General features: G+C 35.8%; 2 protein-coding genes and 1 long non-coding RNA gene across 3 annotated transcripts; all 3 read right to left on the reverse strand.

Moving 5' to 3' along the window:
• Nucleotides 1–302: 302 nt before the first annotated feature.
• LOC125221557 lies at nucleotides 303–742 on the reverse strand. The gene is made up of 2 exons (XR_007176384.1): nucleotides 591–742; nucleotides 303–444 (listed from the first exon to the last, which is right to left on the reverse strand). It is a non-coding gene; the product is annotated as an uncharacterized LOC125221557 (long non-coding RNA).
• A 6,967-nt stretch (nucleotides 743–7,709) lies between these two features.
• LOC125218309 (capsanthin/capsorubin synthase, chromoplastic-like) lies at nucleotides 7,710–9,407 on the reverse strand. Its single transcript, XM_048119949.1, has one exon. The coding sequence runs from the start codon at nucleotides 9,305–9,307 to the stop codon at nucleotides 7,823–7,825; it is 1,485 nt and encodes a 494-aa protein (XP_047975906.1). The 5' UTR covers nucleotides 9,308–9,407; the 3' UTR covers nucleotides 7,710–7,822.
• A 4,015-nt stretch (nucleotides 9,408–13,422) lies between these two features.
• LOC125185323 (vesicle-associated membrane protein 714) lies at nucleotides 13,423–16,454 on the reverse strand. Its single transcript, XM_048081847.1, has 4 exons — nucleotides 16,075–16,454; nucleotides 15,565–15,755; nucleotides 14,038–14,201; nucleotides 13,423–13,873 (listed from the first exon to the last, which is right to left on the reverse strand). The coding sequence occupies exons 1-4, from the start codon at nucleotides 16,295–16,297 to the stop codon at nucleotides 13,780–13,782; spliced, it is 672 nt and encodes a 223-aa protein (XP_047937804.1). The 5' UTR covers nucleotides 16,298–16,454; the 3' UTR covers nucleotides 13,423–13,779.
• Nucleotides 16,455–20,618: the final 4,164 nt, after the last annotated feature.

The raw sequence follows: 20,618 nt of genomic DNA on the forward strand, positions 1-20,618 counted from the left end.
TCTTTGGAGAATCAGATCGGTAATTCTAAACCGTAGAAATTCATGAATTAGGGTTTTGATTCCTTATTTGTGAATTATATGTGTTCTAGCATGCAATTCAATGTTTAGCATGTGATCAATTAATCCCATAATATGTCAAATAGATCCATATGTATGATTTATTTGTGAATGCATGACTTCCGTTGTGCAAGGGGTACCAAAACCCAGCAGCTTAGCCGTATCGGAGGCGTGTAAGTATTATAATTTCCATGGAATATATTGATAGGTTCTACATCACATAAATAGTGATTTAATTAGCAGACTGACAAGAGAAGGGATTTCATTATAACATAGAAAATCCGACTCAATAATCATCATATGCAAATACTACACTTGTGCTGCAAGAATGTATATGTAGGCCGGCATTTTTTATAGAGCCTGAATCTCCACATTATTTCTATAGACCTGCAAAAGAAGAAAAAACAACCATAAGTTATGAAGAATCACAACCACTCAAACTCGGGTCCTCTTTTACGCTGTTCGTTTTCATTGGAGTTGAGTAAAAAAATTATTAATATATACACAAGAAACAAAATGACTTGGTTCCTTACCATTTCAAATAATAACCTAAAAAGCAAGTTCCTCCTCAATAGAGACTCATGTAATCCCTATGTTCTAGCAACTTGCTCATGCTTAAAAAACGAAGGACAAGTAGGGACTTTGTTAAGTAAAATTGTCTATATTGACTTCAAATTTTAGAATAACAAACCAACATATCCTTCCTCTTTCTCCTTTCCTTGGCTTTTCATGGTTTTCTGTTGCGCATCTAAGGCCTGTCTTCCTCCATTGTCTCAACCAATTTTTGTAAATAAAAAAATGGATGTTACAGTTAATAGAAAAGTAGTATACAAAATTAATTTTGAGTGGCAGAACCTAGGCCCCGATTCACTCTTTTCCCAGTCACACACTCCAACTCTACTAGCACTTCTCCCACCTAACAAGACTATGAATTAAGCTCCATGAAGTGGAGATCGAGAGATAGAGAAGACGAAAATTTGGGAGAAAAGAATATTATTTTCTGATATATTTACAAGACAGAGAAAACCATCACCTTATATACTAAGGGTGTATGGTGTAGGTACATCAAGAGTATACAATAAAAACTCCCAAAAATGAGTAACAAATGAAACCTAATTAAGTGACAGTTGGCTCAAGTATCAGAAAGTATATGACTCTATATTTTTCATGCCTTATTCTAATAGGCCCCCTCAAGATGGACTATAAACGGTTGTGAAGTCCATCTTGGACAGCAAATTTTGAAAAGGAGAAGCAGCCAAGGGCTTAGTGAAGATATCAGCAAGCTGTAGAGTGTTGCTAACATGGACTGTTCTGATCACACCCTCAAGTATCTTGTCCCGAACTGTATGACAATCAACCTCTATATGCTTAGTATGTTCATGGAAAACAGGGTTGGAATTAATATGAACTGCCGCCTGGCTATCACAATATAGAGGAACTGACTTGGTCACCTCCAATCCAAAGTCCTTGAGTAAAGCAACAATCCACACCACTTCACAACAAGCAAGGGCCATCGCCCTATATTCTGCCTCCGCTGAAGATCTGGAGACTGTATGTTGCTTCTTCGAACGCCAAGAAATCAGAGAAGTGCCAAGAAACAAGCAAAAACCAGATATTGATCTTCTTGTATCAGGGCAAGCTGCCCAATCCGCATCAGAAAAAATGCTCAAATGTGGATCTGCCTTAGCAGAGTAGAAAAGACCGTGGCCCAAAGTACCTTTCAGATATCTTAGAACTCTCTCACTAGCAAGCATGTGCTCCGAGCACGGTTTTGACAGAAATTGACTAAGCTTGTTTACAGCAAAGGTGATGTCAGGTCGTGTGATACAAAGATACACAAGGCGGCCTATCAATCTTCTATAAGGAGTGGGATCTGGAAGTGGATCCCCTGCATCTTGATGGAGAGACTTGGTAGAATCCATGGGTGTAGAAGATGGCTTGCAGCCAAGTAGACCAGCATCCGAGACCAAATCCAAGGCATATTTGTGTTGAGAAAGAAACACACCAGATTGGTTTCTAGCTATCTCAATCCCAAGAAAATACTTAGGGGTGCCCAGATCTTTGAGCTTGAAGTGAGCTTGCAGAAAAATCTTGAACTCAGTAATCAGATCATTCTCACTACTAGCCACCAAAATGTCATCAACATAGATAACCACACCAAAGAACTTCCCATCTGCTGAATATTTATAAAAATAGGAATGGTCAGAAGCAGATTGAATCAGACCAAAACCAGCCAAAACCTGAGAGAACTTTAGGTACCACTGCCTTGAAGCCTGTTTAAGGCCATACAAAGACTTCTTGAGTTTACAAACCAGCTGACCAGATCCAACCGGTGGATTTTCAATAACCAAACCAGGAGGCAGAGTCATATATATCTCCTCCTCTAGATCACCATACAAAAAGGCATTGTTGATGTCAAGATGAGCTAATTTCCAACCTTTTATGGCTGCCAATGCTAACATTAATTTCACTGTGGTGAGTTTTGCAACAGGTGAGAAGGTATCATGAAAATCAACCCCAGCCTGTTGAGTGAAGCCCTTAGCTACCAAACGAGCTTTATACCTTTCTACAGTAGCATCAGCCTTGAACTTGATCTTGTAAACCCATTTACAAGATATAGGAATCTTTCCAGGAGGTAGGAACGTGATCAACCATGTATCGGTCCTAATCAAAGCCTGCAGTTCATCTTGCATAGCTAACACCCACTCTGGATGTTGTGCTGCTTGTTTATAGGTGGATGGTTCAGTAAGAATGGAAAGAAGAATGATGAATTTGAGATAAGGTTGTGACAGCTTGGCTAAAGAAAAATAGTTAGAGATTGGGTATTTTGAGGTGGAAGTTACTGAATTACAAATGTAATCAGAAAGGTGTGTAGGAGTGTGTATAATTCTTCCTGATTTTGACTGATACGAAGTAGAGGCAGAATCTGGATTATGGGAAGTATTTTGAGGAATGAGAGTATGGTCAGTATGAGGGGAAGAGGTATTTGGAGGATGAGAAATATCAGTAGGAAAGTGAGATGGTGACTGATGTGCAAGAGGAAATTCTGACTCATGAAATGTCACGTTTCTACTGATAAAAATTTCATGTGTGTCCAGGTTCATGACTTTGTACCCTTTATAGCCAGGAGGGTAACCAAGAAACAAGCATTTTACAGCTCTTGGAGTGAACCTGTGCTTGCTTTTATCCAATGTGGAAGCAAAGCAAAGACACCCAAACACTTTCAGATTGGAGTAAGTAGGATTCTTACTGAAAAGCACTTGGAATGGAGTGAAATTGTCTGGAAGCACAGAAGATGGAGTTCGATTTATGAGGAAAGAAGCAGTGAGTATACACTCCCCCCAAAACTCAATAGAGAGATGTGATTGGAACATTAGGCTTCTGGCTACATTGAGAAGGTGTTGGTGTTTTCTTTCCACTCTTGCATTTTGTTGCGGTGTTTCTACACAAGAATGTTGAGAAATAGTCCCATAGGATGAGAGTAAAGAGGTGAGATTAAACTCTGGGGCATTATCACTACGCATGACCTTGATTTTCTTAGAGAACTGAGTGTGAACAGTTGAGAAAAACTGTGTCATTACTGTATGGACCTCTGATTTTTGTGTGAGGAGAAAAGTCCAGACGAAACGTGAGAAGTCATCCACAATGGTTAGGAAATATCTAAATCCATTGTGTGTAGGAGTGGAGATGGCCCCCATACATCACAATGGATCAAATCAAAAATAGCAGATGACTTGAATTCAGAAATCGGAAAAGGAAGCTTCTTCTGTTTTGCTAGAGGACATATCTGGCAATTTGTGAGCTGAGTGTTTGTAGGAGACAAGAATTTAGACAAAACTTTGAGTTTATTCAGAGAAGGATGGCCCAAACGTTGGTGCCAAACATCAAGACTTACAACTGAGTTAACAGAAACATCATGAGAAATGGCAGATACATTATTCTGAGAAGTAGAAGGAAAACTGCTAACTGCATTACTTGGTGAATCAGGGAACTCAAAGATGTATAAGTTGCCAACACGGTTACCCCTCCCAATCACAGTCCCCAGTATAGCTTCCTGAATTTTGAAGCTATTGTGAGTAAATACAACAGTGCAAGAAGTGTGTTGAGTGAGAGCACTAACAGATATTAGGTTAAATGAGAAGGATGGCACATGAAGAACGGAAGAGAGTGTGATGAGAGAAGTGAGTTGGACAGTACCTAGGTGAGTAACAGGAGCAGTATGGCCATTTGGGAGGTTGACAGATGCATTAGCTATTGGAGAGGAAGAGGAAAAGAGAGATTGATCAAAGCAAACATGGTGAGTTGCTCCTGTATCTAAAATCCAAGTAGAAGATCTAGAGCATGAAGATGAAAAAGAATTTATGCAGGGTGAGAAGAAAACTGTACCAGAAAAATTGTTTAATGGCTGAGAGTGACTGACAGAGATGGAGTTGCTAGCCAAAGAAGTGGAGTTATGGAGGTGTTGGCTCTGCAAAAGACTGATAAGCTGTTGATATTGATCAATACTTGGGAGATTCACAACAGCAGATGCAGCAGATGAAGACAAGGGCAAAGGAGAAGCAGATACTGTCTCCTCCACAAAATTAACAGATTTATGTTGATTAGAGGCTGCATTTCCAAATGAGCAGTAGCTTGAGGTGCCTTTCCTCTGCCTTTGCCAAAACCTGGAGGAAAACCATGTAGGAGAAAACATTTCTCCACAGGATGATTAGTCTTACCACAATGAGAACAGTGGAATTTATTCATGCCTCGGCCATAAGAAGAAGTAGCATTAGCAAACGGCTGCTCACTAGGAACAGGAACAACATGAGCAGGAGTAGATATATGAGAGGAGAAGCTTGTACCATCAATGTGTCGTTGCCTCTCTTCCTGAATGACCAGAGCAAAGACCTTAGACAAAGAGGGAAGAGGAACCATAGATAAGATGTGAGATCGAATCTGAGAAAAAGATGGATTTAATCCAATGAGAAATTGCATGGTGCAGTCATGCTCTTGATGCTCATGCCACCGTGTAGCGCTACCACAATTACAACGACCACAGGTGCACCATGAGATCGGCTGAGTACTTTTGAACTCATCCCAAACAATCCTTAGATTTGTAAAATAACCATTGACATCAGAGGTGCCTTGAGAGAGAGACATCAGCTGTTGTTTCAACTGATAGATCCGAGCAGAATCACCGGTAGAAAATCGATCATTCAGATCTGACCAGATTGAATAAGCATCATCGAGGTACATAACACTCGAGCATATTTGAGGAGAAACAGAGTTGCGTATCCAAGAGATTACCATGCTATTGCAGCGAATCCATGGCTGATAGAGAAGATCTTCACGGCCAGGATGCAAAATCGAACCATCAACAAACACTAGCTTGTTTTTGGCAAGGAGAGCAGTGGTGAAAGATCGACTCCAAGCAGGATAATTAGAACCATTGAGCTGATGCGGAACAAGGATAGCTCCCGGGCTATCACTTGGATGAAGATAGTACGGACTAGATGTGTCCTCAGCTGGTGGAGGACGACCACGATCGCCGCGATTGTTCATCGGAGATCGGGAAGAAGATCGGAAAAATAGAGATGAAAAGGAAAATCAAAGAAAATCAGAGATAAATCGCGGAATAATTTTCACTGATACCATAACAAGACTATGAATTAAGCTCCATGAAGTGGAGATCGAGAGATAGAGAAGACGAAAATTTGGGAGAAAAGAATATTATTTTCTGATATATTTACAAGACAGAGAAAACCATCACCTTATATACTAAGGGTGTATGGTGTAGGTACATCAAGAGCATACAATAAAAACTCCCAAAAATGAGTAACAAATGAAACCTAATTAAGTGACAGTTGGCTCAAGTATCAGAAAGTATATGACTCTATATTTTTCATGCCTTATTCTAATACCACCCCCACCGATCACCTCCTGACCTCCTCCCAGCTCCCTCTGCACAAGCACCGCAAATTATAGCCTATCAGCCACCTGTTCGACGAAATGTCACTCACGTGACGTCATCCGGTACATAAATGAAAAGGGATAAGTTAAGTGAAATGACGTCGTTTTAAGGCTCAAAATACGATGCCGTTTCACTACTTGCCTTTCATGCCACATCGATATCTCGGCGTGTCAAGTCAGCTTAAATTTCATCCAATTCGGACAGATGGGACAATTGCGAATTTTCTAAACTTCGTGATTTGTCATTCAGAACAAACTTCGTAATTTTTCAGAAAATTACCCATTTAGATTTTTATTATTGGTGAGTGAAAATATTAGGACTTGGAACTTAACTTTTTCATATACTCCATTGTATATGAGCAAGTTCTGCCGCTACTAGTACTAGTAGCTATTTGTGAGGAAGAAACTTGCACAAATGCACCTTATCTCTTCTCTTCCTCTTGCAATAGGAAGTAAAACCTTCTGTTATGAACCGTGAGAAATGATCTCTTTCCCGCTCCTACAACTAAAGAATTGACATCATATAGTTAATGCATGAACATGGCATCTGGAAAAGATGCCTGGGAAATTAAACCTTTTCTTATGACAGAAAAAAAAGTAATTATAAAATATTATATATAAGGTATATAAGCTTGTAACCTAATTTTAGTATTTTTTTTCTTTTTCTTACTTTACTTTCTCTTACTTTATTTTGTCTACTTTATTCATTCTCTACTTTTTTCTCTCTCTTATTTTTTTTATCTATTTAGTTATCACACTCAATATCCATTTCTTAAACTCCGTGCCGAAAAGTTTCGCCTCAATTATGAGGGAACAGAGGGAGTACTTTGTAGTCCTTTCATCCTACACCATAAGCGAGCCACTTCTTTTGACACAAGATTCATAGCTTATTTATTATGAAACATCCCAAAAAAAAAATGTGACTCGATGAAGCGGAAAGAGTATTTTATTTTTTAGAATTATTTTTCTGGATATGAAGTGGAGTACTACTTTTTATTAAGACTAGAATAGGACTCTTAATTTTGTCTATATAAATAGAGTTTCTCTGTAATTGTAAATTAACCCATGAATTATATAGAGAAATTAGTGATTTGGTATTGTTTCCAATTTCCATGTAGATATATATCTTGCTTTATTAAACTGTATAAAAGATTTTTGCAATAATAACTTTTATATTTGTAATTGTCTGTATCTTTTTAAGATAGAAATAAAATTACTCTACAGTCTACCTAAGTAATTTATGTTTCAACATATCTTCATTTTCAAAATTATTGACAACTGTATATCGAATTGATTCTAAAACTTGTATTCAAATTCATATTCAAATTCAATTACAAACCAGCCGACCACTTCGATAAAATTGCGAGATTTTATATTTGTATCTTAATCCATACTAAAATAAATTACACCTAAACCAACATTAAAAAATGATTAAAAAGAGATTTTAACTCATACTATTAAAAATGATTACACCTAAAGCAGCCAACATTTAAAAATGCCTCCTCTGTCTAATGCACCAGTATCAAGCACGGACTAAGAGCTAGTTTCATAACAGCTAATTTTGCAAGTTGTAAAATTCAACAGATATACCTATGAAGATTTTATTAACTCACCTTGTCATTTATCTATCCAATTTCTATTTTATGGTTCCACTCCTCAATGACAAAACTCACCTGGCAATTAAATTAACACTATCTACATAGAACAAAACAAATTGTAAATTTCACACAACAAAATTCTGACTTTCTTGCAAGCATATATCACAAAACATTTGTATTAATTCAAAAACAAAAAACAAGTATAACCATAAGAGTTAGATGGCCTCAAGGGCCAACTTTCCGACCATTTTAGCCATGGGAACAGGGCATTTTGTGACCATGTCCAACTTAGTAGGAGCTGAAGCATGTCCAAAGAGTGACAACCCCAACGTAACAAGCTCACCAAGAGAGAGTCTTGAGGAAAGAAAACCATGCCACAAGTGAGGATCAAGCTCAAAGAAAGCATCAAAAAAGCTCCTAGTCCCATTCAAATCAAGCTTCAACAATGTCTCCATCCCAAAATTGTAGAATTCCCTCTGACACCTCCTCTCCAGAGGCCACAGCCCATCCCAAGCCCTCTGATAAAGGGCAGTTCCTCGGATCATCCTGGTGGAGCCGAGGCACTCAGCAATGGCCCTCGCAACCAGAGGGGCGAGCGCCATTGTCTGAGCAACCGTGTAGCCAGTTGCAGGATGCACAACCCCGGAGTTGCCCCCAATTGCCATCACACTCTGGGGCATCCGCGGGAGGGGCCCTCCCATCGGGATCAAGCACTTCTCATCCTCAATCACGGCCCTCACACGTATCCCCAACTGCCTCAGCCTCGCCACCATCCTACTCTTCACCTCTGCATACGACAGCACCGGCCTGCTCACCAGCGACGTCTCCTCAAGAAACACCAACTTGGAATCAAAAGGCATCGCATACAAGAAAGTCGGGAGTTTTGAATTGCTAGCGCGTAGCTGCGGCTCGTTTCCAAGATGAGAGTCCCTCCAATCCATCAACACCATCTTGTCCAAATCAAAGGGGTGTTCATCAACCTCAGCCAAGATGCCATGAGCAATCTGAAACCCGGGATTCCTCGGCTTGTCATACTCGGTAAAAGTACTACCAAAACCACTAGCATCGACAATCAAACTAGCCCTCAATTCAGTGCCATCGTCACACAAAACTGACGACTCAAACTCCTCGTGATTCACCTGCCAAACCTTAGCCGTGTGGAATCTCACACCATGTGTTGCACAATCAGACAACAACCTCAATTTCAAGTCTTTCCTATTGACTCTGCCATAAGCACGGTCCAAATACTTGGTTTTTCGTTCATCGATGTGAACACAAGTCATAGGCCACTTTGCATCCAAACAATCCTCTAATCCCAAGCTCTCAAACTCATCAATCCACACACCGTAATTGTTTGGCCACATGGAAAGAGGGGAAGGGTCGAGGCAGCATACCTTGATCCCGCGGCGGGAAACTTGCTCGGCTAGGCGGAGACCGGCCGGACCGGCGCCGATGACGATGACATCGAATTGGGGGCGATCAGCTTGGTTGAACCAGGGAATGTCGAAATCCAAAGACTCCGGTTTTGATTGGGGCTCCAAATCAAGAAAGCTGTTGAATTTGCTGCTTTGAGCGATTTGGCGATCTTTTGTGCGAAGGGTGTGAGGAATTGGATGCCAAGTCGGAGTCTTTGCTGGAAATGAACATGGGTTTGAAGTGGAGAGCAAGGGAGATGGGGTGAGCTTGAGAAGAGATGCCATTAGAGAGAGAGATGAGATGTCAGGCAAATGAAAAAGGTTCCTCGCCTAAAATCTAAATGCAACAGAATCACAAGAAATGAATGCTGCCAAAATGAACAGAAAGGATCCCACAAATTGACTAAAATTTGGGTTAAAATGGATTCTTAAGTTTGGCTATCCAACGAAATGGTGGGCCATCTTCTATACACCAACCCACATTTAATTATAATAAACATTGTATGCTTCGTCGGTATTTAGTGAACAAATGATGTAGCGATTAGGATCTCAAGTTTTTTATTCTGTGACTATAAATAAATTATATAAATAGCATACAAGGTTATTTGTAAATTCTTTTTTTAAACTAAAACACCCAACTTTAAAGAATCGTTTGCATTGTTGCCGTTTTTTTTTTTCAATATTGAAGAGTAGTTACTCGAATTCAATTCAATATGGGGAAATGAAATTGAAAATTGTTAGTCTCCATAGATACTTGGGAATCGTATACAATTTTGGAATCTACCCATTTAATATGATATTTATGTCACATGTATGACTTTTTTATATGAGTAGAGCTTAACAGGCACATTAGCCCGTCATAATATTAAAAAATTATTAAAATTATGCATAATTAATGTCAAATCATTGAAATTTATGCGGCCAAAGAGTAACAATTTTTTAAAAACTAATATGCCCTCAATTCTAAAATAGTTATGTAGATTACCTATTTAGTAGTACTTAGTAGTAGTATCTATTTGTATTCGACCAATAATCCTTCTCCATTTTTTATATGATGGGAAAATTAATAGAACCAACTCAAAGGCACGATGGAAAAAAAAAAAAAGACTTTCTCCTAATCATTTCCCGATGCCGGCATTTGAAAAACATTTAACCATACACTTTCGTTATGTAATTTAATTATTTTGATCAATTTTAACTATACTAATCTTTAATTATTAGTATAAGATTATTTAGTTACCAAACGTGCACTTATTTCTAATCAAACACGTATTTTAATAATTCGAAATGAGGTACTAAAAATTATTCAAATTATTTAATATGTATTGCATAGTTAATTTTGAAGTCTTAAAAAATATGCTCCTGATATTTCATTTCTATTACTCCATTAGTGATTATTTATGTTTAGCTTCCCCTTCACTTGTTTAAACTAATTTAAATTGTAAAATAACTTGGAATAAAATACATATAAATATAACAATATATTGATACAAACACAATTCAATTTTAATTATACTACATATTAATTTATGGTTTAGTTATAGTGAATAATATAGTTATAACCAAAACACATACTATAATATAATATTAATAATAAGTCAAAATAATTCAGATTTTGATTATTTATTAAATTTTAAATTTTATAACTATTCTTCAATATAAAATATATTTAACCTTGGTATTATATCACAACATACTCACTACTAAGGAAATGTAATGCCACGTGATATCTAAAAAGTAATTTTACTTAAACTATTTACATAATTTTTGAGCATGTGTGTCATCAATTTTTTGCAATAGCTTCATATCTGACATTGTTATGTAGAAAAGCAAAAAAGTTGAATTTGAGTTTGAAGTATGCTTGGAGAAATTTTCTACATGAACAGTAAGATTTGGTGTAAAGATTAGAGATGGTCTAAGTTTAAAAACATAATAAATATATAAGTTATAATTTTATAAGTTCAAAAAAACTCACAAGGTATAAAATGATGTCTGAACAAGTTTTAAAATATTTTGAAAATAAATAAATTGTAGGAGTATGAAATAATATGATTAATAATTTTATAAGTGTGAGACATTATATTTATAGATATTAAAAAGCGTGACACATTAAACTTCTACAAAATTGCAAGGAAGTGTTATAGTTATAAACAAATTCTCAATTTGAGTACTTATGTCCCACAAAATTAAATAATCTTTTATAATGTGTTTAGAGGTGGGATTCAATATCTACTAACAATATTTAATTTTTTTTTTTCTTTTTACCTTTCTGTTACCTTATCAATTGTACATTAAAAATTGTGTCCAACTAAAAGTGCATACTCTTGTGGGGTACGTAGGGGGACTATTATATAAAGAAACTTTCCTTTTTTTTCAATTTACTATTCTTTGTTGAATTATGCTGCAATCAATTTGAACTTAAGTTAACTGGATTAATCCCAAATGATAATTACGAAAAATAATTTTATAATTATAATCAATTTTAACTATACTACTACTACTATTTAATTCTATCAACAGAACTTTTTGTAATTAAAGACATGCAATGCAGTAAGCCGCAACAATCATTTAATCTGCCCATAATTAGATAAATACTATTAATTTATTAATTAAAATTTTAATTTTAACTAATTCTTGGTTCAAAATACAGTTATTCATAATAACATAAGTTACAAATATTATAATTAATAAAATTATTATTTTAATATTTTCAAAGAAGATTATTTCAATATTAAAAATATAATATCATATTTTGATATTATCAATTAATTATGTATATATATGCATAATATTGTAATATTATTTCATATATAAAAATAATTATTAATTATATGTATACTGATTAGTGTATACATTGTAGTATTATGTCACTGTTACTAGAAGTATATTCTATACCGTATACAAATATTGTTTTGTTTTATATTCATTTATTAAGTTACTAAAAAAATTGGACAAAATGAATTTTGATTTTTAAGCAAATTAGTGGAGTATAAAATTAATGAGTCCTTAATTTTTATTAATTCCATCTTTCTTTCACTCGATTATTTTTTTACTATTCTCTTATTAAGTAAATTGATATTCATTTAAATTTTATAATTAATTTAATAATCATGAAATTTAATAAATTTTATATTTAAGTGAACAATTTGATATTCAAATGGTAGATCCATACATAGTTGAAATAATTGGATGTTTTATTGATTTTATATTGAACTGATAATTTCAATTAACCTTAAAGTTGTTTGAAAAAGTACAACTTTTAAAAATAAAATTAAAAACACTATTATTAAGATTATATCATAAAGTATAATATAAATAGAAATAAAGGAATAGTAGTAGTAAAAAAAATAGAGTAACAAATTACGTCTAAAAAAGAATGAAATAAGTGAATTAAAAAGAAGTTACAATTAAAGAGAAAGGGTAATATTGCCAAATGAATTAAGCATTAAATGAGATAAATATTTTATTAATATCTAAAAACACCTATATTTACGGAAGCCAGCCACATTATGGTCACATAGACTTATCTTTTTTTATATTTCTCATTCACTACATCGACTGAAATTTGGAGTCTCTAATATGGATACTTTTTAATTAAATAGTACTATATTTAAATATTATAGCTTTCAAAATTTATTATCATATTGGAGATATTCAAAAAAATTATTTTCATATGATATTTGTAATTATTTATAAATTTATTGATATCTAACTTTATTAAGATTTAACTTTTAGTTCAATAATATCAGGTCAGACAATTGATTTAATCGGCCCAAACAATTGAACCGTGGAGCAATAGCATTGTTGATTTGCTTACCAAACCAATTTTTAAAAAGTTGTTTAAAACTATAGGAATAGATTTATCCGCTATGAATTTTAAAATAGATGTTGCATTAAATAAACAAGAGAAGATATAATAAACACGCCGCACTATCCATTAAAACCTCATGAGGCTCAACTAGACGAATAGTCAATTCAAATTTTAGTGTATGATCTGATGATAATTCATTATTATAATAATAAGAGTAAGTTTTCAAAAATACATAAACATGATACAAACGCAAAGGCCTACCTACTAATGTAAACCGTTGGATTGTCTTTCTGAAAGCTAAAATTCTGAAACCACAGTTTGCTACGGTGTTTTGCTCAAAAGCTTTCTATTTTGATTTTTTTTTATTACTAACTATACCCAGTAACAAATCTTCCACCCAATATTCAAGCATGCTCTCTCTACCTACAGTCTATAAGCATTGCCTATGCAAACATGCACTTGTCCATCTTCATCTATAGCTGACATTAAAAATTAGCTGCATATAAAACTCCCCTATAAAATTATTTGCACATACAATTGAAAGCCTTATATTTCAAACGTTAAAACACATGCATAGCTGATTCCCCAATTATGAAACTCCGCTAAGATATATTTCAACAAGTTCAGTTCCACCATATTCACAAACATGTAGACCTTTTACACTTCATTATGTTCTCTGTTATTTTATAAATACACGCAGCTGAAACGGAAAGAAAAAGGCCACCATTTTATGTAGACACGTGAAAGAGGAAGTAAACTGCATCACTGATATTACCATGCTTGTGCATCACACCACTTTACAGCCACAGCAGCAGAAATCAATTAAAATTATCTGGAAACGGCAGTTTCCATTTGCATTCCGACAGAAGCAATCATAAGGCACATGGAGTTTTTGCTGCCATGGTTTGGATATCAAACAGGAGCACCCAATGTAGAACACAACTGTTCATTTTGATCGGCAAGAAGGTAAAGTGATGCCTCCACATGCAACCGCAATTATGAAGTATAGAAGCAGAACAATCAAACACGTCAGCAAGGCCCTGTGAAGCACACAAGATTTTGAGTCAATAGCCATTGGCCACAGAGTTCAACGATCAATGATACATTTCCAATTTGCTTTTAAACAATTTTAACAATTCAGTCTGCACCTAAAACCTAAAAAAGAAGCGTGTAAATTTTTCAGATGATGGCACCGCAAACTTACAATAGCTTGGCATTCTTCATCCATAGAGCTCTACGAAGGCGCTTTGATTGTTTCCTGAAGTGGAATGCACTATCTTGCATTGTTGCTGTTTTGTCAACAAGAAGTTCAATCTTGTCACCTCTCTCTAGAATCTTCTCAATGTTGTCCACTGTGATTGTACGTACCTGAACCAAAATTAAGGTGTCATGTAAAGAAGTGCAAGAACAAGGATGAGGAGGACTGACGTACGGAACAGAACTAGAAGCATATAAGAATATATCTGTGTCGAACTGGCACATTGTATCGAACTGGGTTCACAAAATTAAGGTGCCATGAGAAGAAGTGCAATAACACAGATGAGGAAGATAAACATGCAGAACTTGAAGCATATAAGAGCTCTTTGGATTCATACGTATATAAATAGAAGCATAATGGAACTTCTCTGAATTCATATATCACTCCTAGAATCCTAGATCACAAACTATTAATATTGGATGACCATAGAAAAAATGCAAACAACATGGTATAGAAAAGAAATTGGGTTATCATTTAGACTAGATAAGTATAGAAGATTAGAAGCTAAATTTCAAACAGCTTGGACATCTGTTTATGTATATTTGACAAGTATTTAGAAATTTTGTGGATCTACCTTGACTACTCCAGCTAATTGTTCTGGATGAACTAACACTTATTTCCCATTAAGAACTTAAAAGAATGAAATCATTTTGCATTGACAACAGACATCTATAGAATTTATACATTCAACCACAAACTATCTAGAAAATGATCGATGAAGAAAGATAAAAAATTGAAGACATAAGTGTAAAAAGAAAACAAAGAAACAAGAACCAATGGTGTTGCTAAACAACTATTAGAAATGGGCCACTCACCCCTTAAAAGGCCTTATAAGGAGGAGGGTTATCCATACTTATATAGATGAGCTAGGATCATCACCAAGTCGATGTGGGACAAGATTTAAGAGTTTTATTAACAACTTTCCACATATAGGCACAAGTACATTTTTTTGCAGAAAAGGAGGAAAAATTGTACTCCATCACAAATATTGTTCTTCCCTAACTGTTTTTTCAGCTAGCAATATAAATTACTTACTGATTCTATATTATGCAGTACAAGATCAAAAAAATCAAATCCATAGCTGGGAAGGAATTAGCAGCAAAGCTACTATCTTTTGAAGCAATTTTATCAATCCAAAAACATCGTAATACCATCACCCATTTTTCTCCATGGCAGGTAGTAGAAATAAGGGCACATAATCATAATTGACTTGAAACAAGGACAACTGGAATATCCAAGTCAAAACGGAACACACTTCAGGACATATCTATCAGAATATACTAGGTGTAGACATATGAATCAAAACCTAAACCTGAATACTTAACGCAGTTAACATTCATAACAAAAATGCAGCTGGCTTTTCTACAACATATTCAAAACACACAAACACCTCATTTACATGGCAATTCAATAACGAAATACAGATACAGAATCTTTGCATATTTTCTTTTATTTATGAAGATAAATACTTGCCTCACTAACTTCTGCTCTAACACGGTTGAGCGTATCCGCACTCGGATTACTGGAGAAAAACTCCATTTGCTGGTGCAACACTCTTGAGAATTCATCATTCATAGCATATGCAGGCGCATAAGGAGCCACTCTCCCATAATTCTTCATAAACCTCATGTGAATATCCTCCAAATATGAGAACGGTATCCTTCCTGGATCAAAGCATTACAATAAGCAACCACCTCTCAAATTAACACAGAATTATAGATGCACATAAACCTCCTCATCACTCCATCGCATACTAAAAATTCAACTAATTCAACGCATCAATTTCATTGATCTACATACAGAAAATCATATAGCCCTGTGCAAATCTACAATACGTCATGACCTAGTGTAGTTCACAAAATTCAGCATCTACAAAACCTTAAAATCGATATGGAAGCCTAATTCACGACCTTAGCAGAGCCAGCGGCGCATTAAACTATGAACCAAAAAAAAAAATCACTCGATTTAGAAACAGAGGCTTACTCCCGAAGGTGTCGTTGGCCATACAGAGAAACGTGATGCCATCAGAGCGGAGGATGTGGAAGATGTAACGATCCTGAGAGAAGCACAGCCGCGACTCGGCCGAATCGGTCTCGCTGAGCTTCTCGAGTATCCGCCGTACCACAGCGCCAGTGTTCCCCGTCACAGCGCTGAACTCCGCCAGCACCGTCGTCCCACGAGCTACCACGCCATACAGAATCGCCATCGCCAAATTCCGACGGAACTCTTAGTTACGCGTTACTCTACTGATTGCTGCGCTCCGACGCAGAAGCAATGAGGATTTCGATCGAGTCAAAAGAGGAAGAAGGTGCGGAGGGTTTTGATACAGTTACAGAGGGCTGTGACGGAGAAATTTTGTTATTTTATTATTTAGATTTAAGATTTTAACCACATTGATTTATGCCATATTTGTAATGAAAAATAATCACTTAAATAAAATGATTAAGCCCGATACAATAAACAATAGGATTGGATAGTATTGATGGGCCTCAGTGAAAAGCCCAACAATTCTATTTATTAGCAATACGAACTTTCATTTCCAGTATAATTTGTGAAAAGGTAATTCAAATTTAATGAAGTACATGTAGTTTTAATATATATAATTAAAATATATAAATATATATTGTCGTTATGGGTCATATTCTAATGCTTATAGCACCCTAATCCAAAATCAAGACCAAATCTCAACCCTTAGATTTTAAAATGAGTAGATGAGATTAAATCTTACGAATCTAAATAAATAGTGGACAAAATATCAACAAAGGGGTAATATCGTCATTATGTTATCATATGATAATTTTCTTGAATGTTTTTTTATATCAACATAGTGTCTTACAAATATCAACAATATGACATGAGAATATCAACACTAGTACAAGAAAATATCAACACATATTTATTGAGATTTTTACATGGTTTTATTGAGATTTTTTGATGTATTTGTTGATAAAAATCTGGTTATCAACATTTACGAAAACTAAAATTAAAAAATATCAAATTTCATCATTCGAACGTCGTCGGAACATATGCAATTGGAATCTCGTTGGGATCCTTATAAAATTATCTTTAATTTGATATATTTTTAGCGAAAAAATAATTTAAATCGAGATAGTTACGTAAATTTAAAGTTTTAATATGATTTTAATGAGAGGGAATTGACATTAATACCCTCTAATTTTATTTATTAATTTTCTTAATTAAAAATATAATCCATGTGGCATTATTTCAACCACTAGATCTTCTAATCTAATGGCTAAAATTTAGTCTTAGTTTGGGATTGCTAATTAGTTAACAATTGATCACTCCCCTTGTCGTTATATACCGGATATGCGGTATATATCCGATGTTAGGTACATACCTCATTTTCGGTATACACCGTATGTTCGATATATCGCGGAATACGAAAATCTATACATTTATCGTATCAAAATCTAACGTTGAGGTATCATACTATAAAAAAAATTGTGGTTACCAAAAATTTGATTTTTTTTTTTTTTTTTTTTTTTTTTTTTTGGTAAGGTAAGTGAATATTTCATTATTTTTACCCAGTTGTATTCAAGACCGTGGATTCCCTAATACTCTAGCTAATTTTTGTCTTCGAATTATGATCGGAATTTGTTTCATTGCTTTCAATATCATGGTTTTTGTGGTACTATTTAGAGTGTTATGTTTCTCAAAAAGTTGGAAATATGTAAACCTTATTTTTATTTGTTCCATATCCATATAAACAAATATAGATAGCACTTTCCCTTTCATAGTTGAATTATTATTTTTTATTTGTGATGTTTGTAATAGTTTAATAGTCCCTATGTTTATAAAAACTAGTCTAATTTTGTTATTTTGGAATGTCTATAAAAATATTTCCTCCGTTCCTAAATAATATGCAAATTGGGTTCGGCATGAGTTTTAACGCAAAATTGATAAAGTAAGAGAAAAGTAATTAAAGTATTATTAATGGGAAATAAGTCTCATCTCATTAGAGAGAAAAGAATTTTCAAAATTGGTGTATTTTCTTGTGGGACTAACTAAAAAGGAAAGAGTGCATATTCTTGTGAGACGAAAGGAGTAGTTCCATTTCTATAAATGGAAAGTCTTTTGTCTCATACTTTACTCACTCTTTCTTCTCTCTCGTATACTTTATCTACTTTTTCTTTATATCTCTCTTACTTAATTTACTTTTTCTCCAAATATCTCTTACTCTACAAAATTTTGGTGATAGTTTTTTTTACATAGATAGAGTTTGGATGACAAATTTTCGGATGAAAAAAATGTTGGATGTTGGTGGTAATACTTTTATGTAAAAAGATTGAGCTTTTATAAAATAGAAATCCAACTTTAAAATACTCCTCCATATCTAATAATTTAATGTCTTAATCTACTTTATTCCCATCTATTTTACATACTAAGAGCATCCCCATCCGTGCTCTTAGCTAAGAGTACGGAAGTAGGTCCGGACCCACTTTTACTCCTTATCCTTAGCTAAGAGCACAACATCCACATTCGTGCTCTTAGCTAAGGACAAGCTCAAAAGTCCTACCATTCTATTATTCAATTTAAATAAAAACATTTCTACAATATTAAATTGCATTAAAAATTTAAAATTACATAATTAAAATCCCAAAAAATAAAAATTACATAATTAAAATCTTAAAAAATAAAAATACATAATTAAAATCCTAGAAAATAAAAAAATGCATAATTAAAATCCTACAAATTAAAAATTACACACGTAGAAAACTAGTCCTCTATCCCCAATTGCCTCTTGAGACCCCGGATCATTTGCTCATGTGTTGCAAGTTGATCCGGAGTCATCTTAGACATATCGTCCAAATAGAGTTGACCCAAGAGGGTCCACAACGTGTTGTTCGAGGGTGGAGGAGGCATAAAGGGAGCGGGGGCGGGGGCGGATGGAGTCGAGGCGCGGCGGCGGGTGGTCGCCTTCTTCTTTCCTTGCGGACGGCGGGAACTGCTCGGGCCAGCGTCGGGGCTACCCAAGTTAGTTCCGGCAAGTTGGGTAGCCACATCATCGAAGGCGCCGTCGGATAGGGCTACCGACCTCGACCGTTTGCTGGAGGAGCTGGAGGAGGATGCTACTATGTCGCCTCTATACTTCGGATGTAGTCGCCCCTCCTGCCAACAATCGAGGTACTTGAACGCTTTGAACTCCATGCGTTGGTAGGTCGCCAAGGCGGCAGTGATGATGTGGAGCTCGCTCGTGCCGTTCCCCGCCGACCGTTCTTCCTGGAGGTAATACCCGTGGAACTTACCGATTGTCTCGTTGCATCTGAAGAGGCAATTGCGCACCATACTATCATTGCGATAGATGGTTCCCCCGGGCCAAGTTTCATTGTAAAGACGAGTGATGCGCCACCAATACGTTTCTCCGGTTTGGTTCGTGCCAACTTCCGGATCTTCGGAGACTGCCAAGTAGGCTTTGAACATCGCCATCATCTCACCTGGAGTGTACGGGGTGCGGGTGCCACGAACAGGAGGAGAAGGAGTAGGAGTAGAGCTGTCGCTCCCTCCCGATCCATTCGGGTGCCCACCCGACCCGGAGGCGTTTTGGCCGTGCACCGGGTACGGACGGTAGCCACCCGGAGCTTGCGAACCTTAGGTTTGAGGAGGGGCCGTAAATTGCATTTCCGGACTAGGGAATGAGTCGGAGTCGAACCAATCGTGGTTCCAACCGCGATTGCCGGAGGGGTGATCGCCGGAGCCGGACATTGTGTAGTGTGGTGGGAATTTAGATGAGAGAATATGAGAAAAAAGATGAGAGAATGTAGATGATAGAATAGATGAGAATGTGATTTTTTTTGTGTTGAAGTGGGGGTATTTATAGATGAAAATGTGAATTTTGGGGAAAAAAATTTGAAAAATAAATTAAAAGTGGGTAGAAAACGGATATAATTTTTTGGAAAGTGGGAAAATATTTTTTTTATTTAAAAACATTTTTTTAAATAAATTTTAAATTTAAAAAAAAAAAAAAAAAAAAAGCGAATCTACCAACGGCTATGCCGTTGGCCAATAAGAAGACGTCACGTAGGGCTGCTCAGCGGCACGGACGGATGGATGCCGTTTTGAGCACCGCTGTGGATACTCTAAACATCTCATTCTTAAATTTCGTGTTGAATTTACACACTAAGGCTGTGTTTGGTAGCTTTGTTTCGCCTAGTTAAGAAAATAATTTGGGTTTATTTGTGTGTTTGGTAGTTATGTTACCAAACATAGTAGCCCGTGTTTTGTATCCGGCCCGCACAAAGCCCAACCAAAATCATATGTTTTAATCATATTTATAACTACCCAAAATCCTATGTTATTTATCATGGAAGCCTAGTTAATTGAGCAAAATACAATTATACCCATCAAAATGTCTAATCCTAAATCAAAACTAAAAAGAACGCAGACACCATTCTCTCTTCACAGCAATAGCGATAGAGAATTCTTCCTCAATCTGCCTCCCTCCATTTCTTCCGGCGACTCGAATTCTTCCGGCGACTCAAAAACTTCCGACGACTACATCTCTCCCG

Source organism: Salvia hispanica, chromosome 4, assembly GCF_023119035.1.
Source record: "Salvia hispanica cultivar TCC Black 2014 chromosome 4, UniMelb_Shisp_WGS_1.0, whole genome shotgun sequence".
NCBI classification, from domain to species: domain Eukaryota; kingdom Viridiplantae; phylum Streptophyta; class Magnoliopsida; order Lamiales; family Lamiaceae; genus Salvia; species Salvia hispanica.